This window comes from Temnothorax curvispinosus, unplaced genomic scaffold (genome assembly GCF_003070985.1).
Source record: "Temnothorax curvispinosus isolate PA1 unplaced genomic scaffold, ASM307098v1 QBEX01014331.1, whole genome shotgun sequence".
Taxonomy (NCBI): Eukaryota; Metazoa; Arthropoda; class Insecta; order Hymenoptera; family Formicidae; genus Temnothorax; species Temnothorax curvispinosus.
Window position 1 is genome coordinate 82963 of NW_020224111.1, and position 12532 is coordinate 95494.

Below are 12532 nucleotides of genomic sequence, written 5' to 3' on the forward strand. Positions count from 1 at the left end.
CAGACAGGTCAAAACAGAAGAAGAAAATACAATTTTAAAGATAATTTCTAATTTCGCACAGACTATATAAAAATTTATAAATTCACATTTTATTGCCTTTTTATAAGATTATTTTCTTATACGATTCTTTATACATTACTGGAACATTACAAGCGCGCGCCATTTAGCTTTTTCATTATAAACAGAAGCGATACGAGTGAAACACGCCGCGATGCAAAATTCGAGATAACCAATCAGCATCGCGGAAAAGAGGCCTCAATTCTTCGGTACAAATAAAATTCACTCAGTTAACATGCCATTTTTAAGATTGGATGGATATTCGTCGGATCCCAGAGCATACTCAATGATCAAATGTACACAATAACGTGGTGGGGCTCCGTAACGACATCGAAAAAGTTGACGGGGAGGACGTTTCGCTTTCCACTGCAAATCCACCATTAACTTCTCCCTATATAGACCAGTCTGGTCGCGATCGTCGAATCTGGCTGACCAATATTAATCTCCACTGTGCAAATCAAAAAATATCCGCTGACAAAACTTTAACGTTTGCGCGGACGAAGTTAATAAACAGAGCTTTCTTTAATACGATTCGTCGGGCTAAACGTGGCCCCTTTATCTCTGCGAAGAGAATAATCTTAGATCTGCACATTAACGAAATTTGTTACACGAGCAAAACTCAGTTTCACTCCGTCGTATCTCCGAAATTGATTTCACGATTCGGTATCGGTATTCGCCACAATTTAGAATAATAACGAGGAAACAAAAGTGACTGTGACTGTGACTGTCGAGTGCTAAAACATGCATTATGTCGCGTCAGCGGCTTTTTTGTTTCTACATCTGCAATTTCGCCGTGTTATTCTGCGTATCTGCACAATTTCACGGATCTAACGAAAACGGTATCCATTTACTGCCCGCTTATGCTATCGCCACGAGAGCCAATCTTCTCGGTTCGGCGACATGTGGGATAGAACTACGATATTTTCAAAACGCTGTCGATCAACGAATACTATGGGGCTTAAAGAGTGAGTAAAATCCATTCTTAATCATAATCGTATCGATAAATCAGTCTGAAAAGCTAAAATAATCTCTCACGTTTGTTTTATATTGAATTGTTTCTTTGCGTGTTGTTGAATTGCGTGACTGAGTTAAGAGTTTCGTGGCTCGTTTCTTCGTTTGTAAAATAATTGAGAGATTAAAGTAATTAAATCGTAATTAATTTTTCTCGCGACGTTTATAAAAGTGCATCTATAAATAAAGGTATCTATAACAATAAAAAGTCAAATTATTTCAGTGTTTCATATCTATAAAGCTATTGATTTAATCCTCAGAGACATCATAATTAAAGATTTCGTAAATTATATACGGTATATAATTCATGCATCCCCGTAGAATGTGAATTAACTAAGTAAACTAATTCTTTAATTTCAAGCGATAAATTCAATTGATCGAGTTCGAATGGGCTCAGCAAAAAGATGATCCACTTCCGGGATGATTTTAAATGGGTTTTTAAATTATCATTTAGATAGTTTCACCAACGTCGATTAACTGCAACCTTCGATTAAACTCACTCTTCGTCTCTTTCCAGAGGTTACAAAGAGATAGTTAGAAAGAGATAAAGAATTTGATCAAAACTGGGCCTTATATAGGCCAGTATTCATAGTCAGTTCTTATATTTAAGATCGTCTTAAGTACAATATTAAGATATCATTAACCAATCACAGAGCCGTATTAGCATCTTAAAATATTACTTAAGACGGTCTTGAAATGAGATCCGACTATGAATAGAGTCGATACAAAAACCTACGTTTTATGCGACCTTTTTGCGCTGTCATTCTTCAGCTTCCTTAAAATGCAGGCTTAAAATATGACGCAATAAGGTAGATCGTTTATTATTAAAATTACAAGCTTGAAAAGTGGCGCTTATTACATCACTCGTCTAATGTTCTTTTTCCTCTCGATTAAAGAACAAGCTGGTTCGGGGCGTGTGAGCTGCATTCCGAACGTAATTCGTTTATACACACATTATGCAACATTTATTACCGCCGCGATTGTGTCGTATACGCGTAACTTTCGTTTAGAGTTTAGAACACTTAACCGAATCAACTTTCTTCCGTGTTACACAAGGAACAAGTTTCTCAGCCGCATGTGCAAGGGAAAAGCGTCTGTTACGCGGTCAACATCGCACGATTTTCTCTCATTTCATTTCGAGGATCTTGTATCTCGCGGATTCTAGCACGCTCCGCGTATCGCGGTGTGCCTTTAACGTTATAAGAGAACACACGTTATATAGCTGTACGTCATAAAGAGTATACACACTCTCTTAGGTACACAACGTATATCCAATACACATCTTCGTGCGTGGCTCGAGTTCCGAATATTTTTCAATGCTATCATGTTTATTTATAACAAAAGCGATTTGAATGAAAGTTAAATACAAACAAATCACGAAACATTGATAAAAATGTCATTCTTCTCGTAATTAGTATTACTTTAATTAACAAAAATATACAATTAGCAATTAAAGGATTTTGTAAATTATATATATGCGGTATATAATTTAAGTGTATCCTTATGTAGAATTGTGAATTGACTAAGTAAAATAATTCTTTAATTTCAAGCAATAAATTCAATTACGATATCTCATTGTTCTTAATAGTTTTCCTTTTGTGAAGTGCATAATAATAATAACACATCGGGATTATATAATTATGTTACGTAATAATAATTGAAACTACAATAAAGCAAATCGCGACATGATTAAATTAAGGCGTTAAAAAACATGGAGAAATCTGAACAAAGATATCTAAAAGTTGTCTTTCGCAATTATCGATCCTGACTTCAGCAATTAATAAAGCAATTAAGCAATTAAGTCTCAGTGATTAACCAAGATTGAATGAGAAATGCTATTCAATATTTTTGCGTGAATAACAATTTAATTGTGTATTTTTATCTTCTCAAGCATTGGATTCTAGCGGCGGCCCGAAATCGGGTTTCCTTTATGGAAATAATTTTTGGCTAGGCAGTCGTAGTCAGTGCATCGATATAATAAACACGACTCCCTTCGAGATCGCAAAGCGGGTTATATTAAATAACACGCGCTATCGCGATCCACGGGATGAAATCCCTCCTTTCGAATTGAATTACTTCGTTGCTCATCTCAGACACAACGGTACTCTTCAATACCACGGTGGTGTAAAAAACGAAGTAAGTTCTTCGTGAGATTAATTAATTAGAATATATCGCGTCTCAGATCACCGTAGACTTTTCAATTTTCATTTTAAGTCAAGTTGTGCAGCAATAATATATGTTAACCGATCCTAAATCGCACATTTCTTGCATCTTTCTATATTTCTTGCATATATGTATATTACAATCTAGATAAATCTTATTGCTTTAAAATTAATGCGAGGAAATTAAAATTATTTTGTTGCTAACGTTATTAAAAACATTATTGGGCCTAAACACGTTAAACGCAACTTGTTAGTCATATACATATATGGCATATAATAAATTATTAAAAAAGGAAGTTACAATAAAATTGGCATACGCATGCAAAATAGACTTTTTCGAGAACGTGTGTGATCTTTTTTGACGAAATCTCGCTGATGGACAAATGTTCAAATTTTTTAACGTAAGATTATAAAAAATATGCAAATATTAACGATCGTTGGCGTTGTGCCTGATATTAAGATAAACATATGCTACATAACAGGTTGTTTTTAGGATCTTATTACACTCGGCCTCTGCTTACCCGCGTCCTGCTCCGTGAATAATGTAAGCTTCATTTTGGAAACAATATTTCGTGACAGAATTCTCTTAATCAATGATCTTTATTCCTTGGATCTCAGCCTGATCCAGGTAAAAGACTTGAAGGACGATCATCAATGGCTACTGAGTGGTGGGATGCTTTTCATATGGTACGTCAAAAAACGCAAAAACAACAAAAATTAACATTATAGTTAAAGCAATCATATACGTAAAATTCTCATGTACCTTCCAAAAGCCTGAGGAAGCAATGGAAGAGATACTTGCACATATTAATTTTAATTTTATGATTTCAGTGTTGTTTTAGTGCTTACCTTTACCATGATGATAAGCGGCACAATATACGATATATTCATATATCAAAAATATTTAAAAGCAAAGAGTAAAATTGCCGTTAGTAAGTATATTGTCTAAAGCTTCTTAAGCATCTTCGACAGTAGACTATATATAAATATATAGTGTTGATATAGTTTACTGTCGAAGTATATCGACGTATATTATATTGTGATCTTTCACCGTATTCTAAAAGAAATAATTTCATGCTCTGCGCATTGAAATTATTTAACCAATTTTAAGTAAATATTACTTTAATAAAATTCCACAAAAAGATATTTTTCCCTCCCTTATCTCTTATTATGTATTATTCGTTCCTATGTGTTTTAGGAACAAATATTTAATTTATTTTTCAATATTTAATTATCTCTGTCGACGAGTATCTTTCGTGATTTTTACGTCAATGTAGATGCTAAAGATTCTGAGTTGTGATTTAGGAAAAAACGCGGCCGAGGAGATGGAAATGACAGATTCGTCGGATCCACGTGAGAAAAATAGATTCGGAAACGTACTAATGTGTTTCTCTATTTACACAAATACGAAAATAATATTTCGCACGGAATTGGACGCCGACGCGATACCCGTAATTCATGGTTTACGGTTTCTGAGCATGATTTGGATAATCATAGCCCACACCATATTTTACACGTGGGAATATTTCGGTAAGTGTCTCAAAACACAAAAATTTTAGAATTATTTACGTAATACTGGCGTAACTATAAATTTGCATGCACGTAATATCGTTTTATGTACGTAGACAATAAAGTGTGGGCTTTGAGATTCGCTGAGGGTATCCCCATTCAAGTGATAAGCAACGCGACCATATCGGTCGATACCTTTTTTTTTTTAAGCGGATTTTTATTGGCCTACTTATATCTGAAGAATAAAACGGACATAGAACAAAATAAGCCGATTAATTGGAGGGAGATGTTAAAGGAGTTCTTTTACGGCATGATGAGAAGATTTATCCGGTACGTTTCTCCGTTATCTTGATTCGCGCGGACAATGAACAAAGACGACGCTGTCAGTTAGCGCGACAGCATCACTGGGTACACTAATGAGCGGAATAAGAGAATACGATTTAAAAAGTTCAATTCAACGGCAAGCTAGACAATAGTGTGTGCGAATGCCCTTTTCACGTTTATTAAAGTTAATTCTAAAAATTCGTTTTAAGATTGACACCGCCTTACATGATGATGATAGGAATATTGCAATTGAACACGACTTGGTACGACAAGACCTCGCAATTCTACATTGAGGAGAGATCGCACGAAATTTGCCCGAAATATTGGTGGAGGAATCTCTTATACATAAATAATCTGTTTGGTCATAATTCGATGGTACAAACGTCAATTTAATTACAATATCAATTTGACACGCTCGAAAAGAGTGTGAGAGATTCCTTATCCTGAATTACCTATTGAAATTTCTATTTCCTTGTAGTGCATGACCTGGAGTTGGTACCTAGCCAGCGATATGCAATTCTTTACAATCGGTCTGGCGCTCTTAATTCTGTCGACTGTGTAAGTTAAACGATCATTGACGAACGGAATGTTACACAATTCTCGCGCATATATCTGAAAAAGTAAATATAAGCTACGAATTTTTTTTCAGATATTTTTACACGGCTGTTGCTTTGTTAAGTGCACTTCTAATAGGCTCGATTACGCTAAGCGGCTATATCTCATACATTTACGAATATGTCCCGACGTAAGTTACATCATCTTATTGATCGTGAGATTAATTAGATAAATGAGCGTCCTTTGTGTTATTACAGCTTGGACGAACAGTACAGACTTATAGATGTCTTATACTATCCACCATGGCTCCGAATTGGTCCTTATATTATTGGAATGATCACAGGTTACATTATAACAAGACTAAACAAAAAAATAGTCTTGACAAGGGTAAAGTATTACTTGTACTTTTAGCTAAGAGAATTGGATAAAAACGTAAGCAATCGTTGGAGCAATGAAATACGTAGACTACTGTGTAATATTTGGAGATGTCAATTAAAAATTGTCATTTCTAATGATTTAAAACGTGGATTTAAAATGTCTATCATAAATTAACAATGCTAGAATAATTTCTATAAAAAAATAGCTTCGTTAAAAATAACCAATTTACTTAATCACACACCTATATCTACAAGCAAGGTTTTATTTGCTTGTTATTACTTAATAATTCTGTCAAAAAAGTTTTTGCTATTTGTGTGTGCTAATTGATCACTTGTAAGTTAAAATACGATATTTCGCGTTTTATAATTTAATACGGCTACAATGAGAAATCACAAGTAACAGAAAATCATGTAAATATATAAAAGAATTATTTAATTCAAATTCAAATTATTTTTAATATGCTATAACATTTTAAATATAAATTTCAGAACGCTTTAATTATATACTGGAGCCTCGGTAGCGTTTGTAAAATTTTCGTATTATTCGGCCTTTACAAGCGACAGATATCCGTTCTGTCTACTGCTATTTACGTTGCATTAAGCAGAACAGTTTGGGCTATAGGTATAGCATGGATTGTAATAGTGTGCTCTACTAAGCACGGAGGTTAGTTAATTTTATAGAATATATAGATAAATATTATATCATATCAACGTAAAATAAAATATAATACACTATTCGTAACTTACATTCTATTTAATCTCTTTTTAAAAGTATTTTTGTAATAGCAAAACAAATAGAAATAATGTTATATTTTAGAAAAAAAAAAATTATTCTTGTTATCAAACGCTTGACTTTATTACAGGCATCGTTAAGGAACTATTAACATGCAAAATCTGGATTCCTCTTAGCAGACTCACGTACTGTGCTTACCTTTTAAATCCTTTTATCATAAGTTCGATTCGCTTGCATAATGAAACATCCGCTCATTTAGAGTTTCTGTCCATAGTAAGTACACGAACATTCCAAAATTCCGACATCGACCGAAAAAAATACGCTTATTGTCACAATTTTCGTTTTTAGAGCGCCATGGTCATGGGACACGTGATGATTAGTTACATCTGTGCATATGTATTGTCCTTAATGGCAGAATCACCGTATACCTTACTAACCCGGTCGTTCATCCAGTCTCGCAGCAGGAAAAAATATAAAAAACATAAGATTATAATTTCGCACACGTGATTGCGATGAAAACACTGCAATATTGTAATTGTTATTAAAACCGAATGAAACAAAATCGATTTTTGCTTTTATATTCTTTTATGTACCATTTGTGCGAAACCGTATTAGATTTTGATGAAATTTGGAGATAAGCTGGATATAATTTGCGATTTAATTATGCGGAAGGAATGTTTCATGTGCGGTTAATTCATTGAAACGCAAGAATGCGCACGAATCTAGATTCGTTTTTATCAAGTGGGCATATTATACATAGCATCCACCAGCAGAATTCAGTCAAAATATCTTGTATCTGGCTCGAAAGAGTAGATCAAGAGTTTACAGCTCATTTACAAAACTACAAATTATCAGACGATCAAAGTTCCCCGCTATATATGAACTGGGGAATGTATTCTGGGTGGCGCCGGCGAGGTAACGGATCGATTCGCACGTGAGGCCTGTTCGCGTCTACCTTCCTCCAGCTGCTTTTCAAGCTGCTCTTTCAAGACTAGAAGCTCCCTTGTTCTTTGATAAACAGGATCCTTGAAGCAGACAAAAACAGGTATTTATCGACGAAAATACTCATAAACTATTTAACGTGACAATCTTATTAGATATTTTCACATACCTGTTGCCGCATACTGGGATTCCATCTACAATACAGACTTTTCCACGGTTTGATGTACCGCATACTAGCAACTGGCATTAGGATGAGTTGATAGTTTGTACCGGACCGGTAAAGAGGATTGAGATAAAGAGGTAATTGACTATTGGTATACGACCAGAGGGAGACTGTTCTTTGCTTCACTTGCTCCTGCACTCTCTCGCGTTCGCTGTAAATTTTATTATATAATAACTCGTGTACACAGAAATGTAAACCAAATTGCCCATACAAATAAGTACCTGCTGAACAAGAACGTTCCAAATCTGCAAGAGTAAAGATGATCGAGAATAGTAATTAAAAAATGTTCGTTGAATTCGAAAGCATTAGGGAACTGCCGCATTATTTGCCAAACGCAATCGATAAATTGTAAAAATACCGGCGATCTATCTGCATCGCTGTGGTGTTCATCACCGTGGCCTATCCTCTAAAAAAAAAACTATTTTTAATTATAACAAATATAACAATAATATAAAACAAAAATTTGATTGTGTATCGTAACGGTTCTATTTCTCTTATCATTAATAATACAAAACATCGTAGAAACTTAAAGAAAATTTGATGTACCTGTTGAAATTTATGTCCGAAGCTAAGCCACTCTTTTTCTACTAGAACCTCAAATCCCTTGACTGTTCTATAGTACGGATCTAACATTAACATTGCGAGAGCTGTAAGCTAAAAAAGACAATAACGTTGTATACATGTAAAAAATATTGTAATGTTTCGTCTTTCGGTCCGTATATACTTGTCGGTACTGTACTGGTCAAAATCGAGCAATACAGATGATTTGCATCGTTACAATTTATTGAATTTTTCCAGCTGGAATGTTCGTTAAGAAAATGTATTTTTAAGAATAAATTTTAAAATTTGAATGTTAAAAATATGTTTATTTATATAATTTTATAAAAAGTTATAGAGAGTAAAGAAAAATTTTCAATCTAAATACGCAATAAAAAATATATTTTTCATTCAATCCATTCTCAAAAACACATTTCTTTATCAAAACAATCAGGATAGAAAAGCTTCTTAATAATAAAATTAATCAATTAGAATTAAGTGCCATTTACCTGTGCTGTTCGGTCCCAACCGTCGGAACAGTGAACTAGAACTGAAGTCTTGTGATTTTCGACTTTGTCCACAATTCTTACAGCCCCAGCGAGAACACATTTGATATGCTTAAGCCACATCGTTGATTCTATGCCTGATAGCCAGCGAGCCTCGTCAATTGTGGGAAAACATAATTCTGAAACAAAGTATATATAGACTAAAAGAAAACTTTATATTAGTAAATACCACAAATTCGATACCTTTTAACTTCCTGAGACTTTCTCTCATAACATGTATATTGTGAATATCGAGAAAGACCAATTCCGCATTCTGATAAGCGTCTTCGCTTTCGTATCCACCGCCTTTCGCTTTGTTCGCTATCGCGTTTGGCATCGGCCGCGCGTCCATAATAAAGAGTTTATGACTTTGTGCGTTAGCGTCCATTATCAGCTGGACATACCTCTCGTCCTCGCGACTTCGTTTGCCTCCGACGCCTACTAACGGCTGAGCGCAACGAGTTATCGTCGCTTGGCTTTCAGGATGAATCCATGAGAGGACCGGAAGTCTGCCTCTACTCCTAAAAGATGCGGACGCTTGAAGATCCTCGTCGATCGCTGCGGCAGGTACCGCCCAGACAGCTGGATAACTGTCGCATAACGAATATGTGTCATTGATTTTGGATATTTTCCACATATCGTTATTTACACCCTGAAAATTAACGAAAAGCTAAATCAAGTTTTAAACAAGTCATCATAATGTTTCTTAAAGTACTTTTGAGTTTTAAAATATGTTTCTTGAGATACATACCATCCTCTTTAATTCTGCAATAGGTTCGTAAACGTTCCAACCATTTTCAGAAAAAGTTTCAGAGTATTCAAAGGCAAAGAGAGGTAACTTGTGAGATAATGGAAAAGAATACTGTTGTAGTTTTTCGAATACATCTCGTCTGGAATGGTTCTCCTGCTTATGAGCAAATCTGAGATTCCTCATATCCTTACAAAACACCTCGATACCATAAGAATTTTCTCCTCTGCTCGATGCGCCGCCGACTTTTTCAATCCGGCTAACGACCCCCAACGGCACTTCAACAACGTAAGGTGTTTCTCGATCTATACTACGAAAATGAAGCTTGTAGTTCGTAACACTAAGGATCCCTCTGGCAGGTCCCGAATAAGGACACAAATAGGTAACTTCGTGCGCAATGCCTTGCACCCGTTCTCCATTCAGCAGCGGTGGTCCCGTATCTCCTCCAGTCAAATTCTAATCAAAATAGCAGTATAAATGCCGGTATAAATAACCAGTAAAAATATTGTGTAATGATAAATTTTGTGATAAAAAGAAAGTTTTCCTGTTTTCTACAACTTCAACAGAATAAACGGCAACAGTAAACGTTAGCAGTAAACGTGTTGCAAAAGTAAAAGTGAAATAATAGGAAAATGTTTTACACAACAGAAATACATGGTATTTCAACAAAAATGCATATTTTAATATCTATTGACTATCATTGAAATATTTGTACCAACGAAAAGTGTCACAATTGTGTGTAAACAAAAATAAAAACTGCTATGCTTAAGCATTTGCTACAAACTCACTTTTACTTGATTATCTTTTTTAGCCTCTAGAGCAGAGACTATGTTATTATCAGTTGAAGTGGAGCTTGAAGAAAAACTTTTTGAAGCTTTTTCCCAACTCTCCTAAAGAAATTTATAGATTTACTCAAGATATTTCAATGTACAGTAACATGCTGGGTTACCAATCACAATCTTAATCAAATAAGCTCTGCTTCATACCGATTCCTGACCCATTTTCGAGTTAAGCGAACTGCTCTTGCTGTCTGAGTTGAGAGAATCTGAACTGGCATTCTTCGAATTGCTTTGTTCTGGCCCTAGGAGTTCCGCACTGCCTCTTTTTTCCATACTTGTATTAAAGACAGTCCCAAATTTCTTCACTTTCGTTGCAACATCCTTATTTTCAGCTTCATTTACTATTATCTGTGATCGTATAAACATAAACCATCTGTACATAAACAATTATAAATGTAAGATATGTGACGATTAATTTAAAAAGTTCGTAAATAGTTAATGATGTTCAAACCGACACTTAATCTCAAAGACTTTGAGTTAATATATCAAAATATTGGGTTGATTCATAAATAAGTTCCATTTTCAACAACCTAACAAACTGAATTTGTATCAAAAACATTACAATAAATTGTAACGTTATATATTCTTGCCTTTCATTAATATTCATTTTATTGCAATAGATAAAATAATTAGATTACTGTGAGTAATACTACCAGTTTCTCAGACTTAGTGATTCAGTAATTATCTACAGCGGAATTGATTTATGAGTTCAACTCGATAACAACGCGTTCTCTGAATATTAAATCAGACAGGGCATCCGCATATTTCTAAATATATTTGATAATAAATATTGCCCGAATATGCTTCGGATACTAAACCATGCCAAAGTCACATAAGAAATATATGTATAGTATAAACAGAGTGTAATATTCAAATGCTAGTATGCGCTCTCGACTTCGGTCTCTGTAACATAACCTCACGAAGTTCGCAGCGCTCGGTGATAACACATATAAGCATGAAATAATCCAAATTAATAAGCCAACGACCGGATTCTCGGAGCGCGATGTAAACATCGCACATTACTTTCACAGAAAACTTACGACGAGAAAAGAATTTAAGAGTAGGATACGACCGGAATTGCCATGGAAGAGCGAATCATGCCGTGCCACGCCCAGAGACGCGCACAGTTGGCTTTATTATCCTCGGAGACATGCAAAAATTCCAGCCGCATCGAGGCTCGTGCCGACGCGTCGGATACGAACCTGTTTTCACTTTGTATTTATGCAATGTATCCCGTGGCGTTCGCTCCTGTCAGTGCAACATACTTTTGACAGACGCGGCCATCTTGCACGCACGCGATCGTCGACAGGTGACGCCACCCTCCTCTCCTCGGCTCCACGTGCATCGTGCACCTGTTCCAGGAGGATGGCTGATGGCTTACCGCTACGAAGAAAACGTTTTGAAAACTCCTCCACATGTTAGTTTGGCCTCCTCCTCTCGATTCTTCACGCTTACCGTCAAACGTCTTATTGTTAACACTTTTTGAGTGCCAAGACTGCCAAGCTAATTTCGGCATTTAACTTAATATAAAAGTGTAATATATATTATTTTAATATTTTATTGCTTTTTTAAATGTTTTAATAAAAGCGATATTATTAATTTCTTTAATGTCTTAAATGTTTATTCGTTAGTAAAATTATTCTTAATTAGGTAAATAAGACCGTCACTCACAAATGGATGACATGGTACTCAAAGTGTTAAAGCAGGATTTTGGAAAAAAAAATCTTTCAGGAATGCGTATCTATAGACTTTCGAAAAATCTAATATTGTATTATTCAAAATATACTCCTATTAAAATTCTCATTGTTATTTTTATGAAATTACATTTCCTATAATAAAAATTAAAGATTTTACACCACGTTTGTATGTTTTATCATATAAATATAAAACTGAATTATAACTGATTTTAAAACTAAAAAAAATACAAAATTTATATTCCAACACAAATATATAAAATAAGAGAAAAATGT

The 12532-nt window shown here is 34.8% G+C and overlaps 2 protein-coding genes across 7 annotated transcripts; one reads left to right on the forward strand and one right to left on the reverse strand.

Annotated features, from left to right (window-relative positions):
• Window positions 1–398: 398 nt before the first annotated feature.
• LOC112464604 (nose resistant to fluoxetine protein 6-like) lies at window positions 399–7345 on the forward strand. Its single transcript, XM_025031711.1, has 13 exons — window positions 399–1022; window positions 2960–3204; window positions 3724–3917; window positions 4062–4162; window positions 4536–4760; window positions 4856–5069; window positions 5273–5438; window positions 5542–5621; window positions 5713–5808; window positions 5876–6005; window positions 6485–6659; window positions 6859–7001; window positions 7077–7345. The coding sequence occupies exons 1-13, from the start codon at window positions 806–808 to the stop codon at window positions 7233–7235; spliced, it is 2145 nt and encodes a 714-aa protein (XP_024887479.1). The 5' UTR covers window positions 399–805; the 3' UTR covers window positions 7236–7345.
• A 98-nt stretch (window positions 7346–7443) lies between these two features.
• Window positions 7444–11851, reverse strand: LOC112464605 (myotubularin-related protein 2). 6 transcript variants are annotated; one of them, XM_025031714.1, is made up of 10 exons: window positions 11765–11851; window positions 10710–10910; window positions 10512–10613; window positions 9727–10179; window positions 9180–9645; window positions 8940–9115; window positions 8440–8547; window positions 8115–8299; window positions 7840–8044; window positions 7444–7753 (listed from the first exon to the last, which is right to left on the reverse strand). In XM_025031714.1, the coding sequence occupies exons 2-10, from the start codon at window positions 10833–10835 to the stop codon at window positions 7601–7603; spliced, it is 1974 nt and encodes a 657-aa protein (XP_024887482.1). In that variant the 5' UTR covers window positions 10836–10910; window positions 11765–11851; the 3' UTR covers window positions 7444–7600. The 6 variants fall into 6 exon arrangements, with proteins under 6 accessions (XP_024887482.1, XP_024887481.1, XP_024887480.1 ...); XM_025031713.1 differs by having other exon boundaries at window positions 9180–9627; window positions 10710–10935; window positions 11765–11843; XM_025031712.1 differs by having other exon boundaries at window positions 10710–10935; window positions 11765–11843.
• Between the last annotated feature and the right edge of the window lie 681 nt (window positions 11852–12532).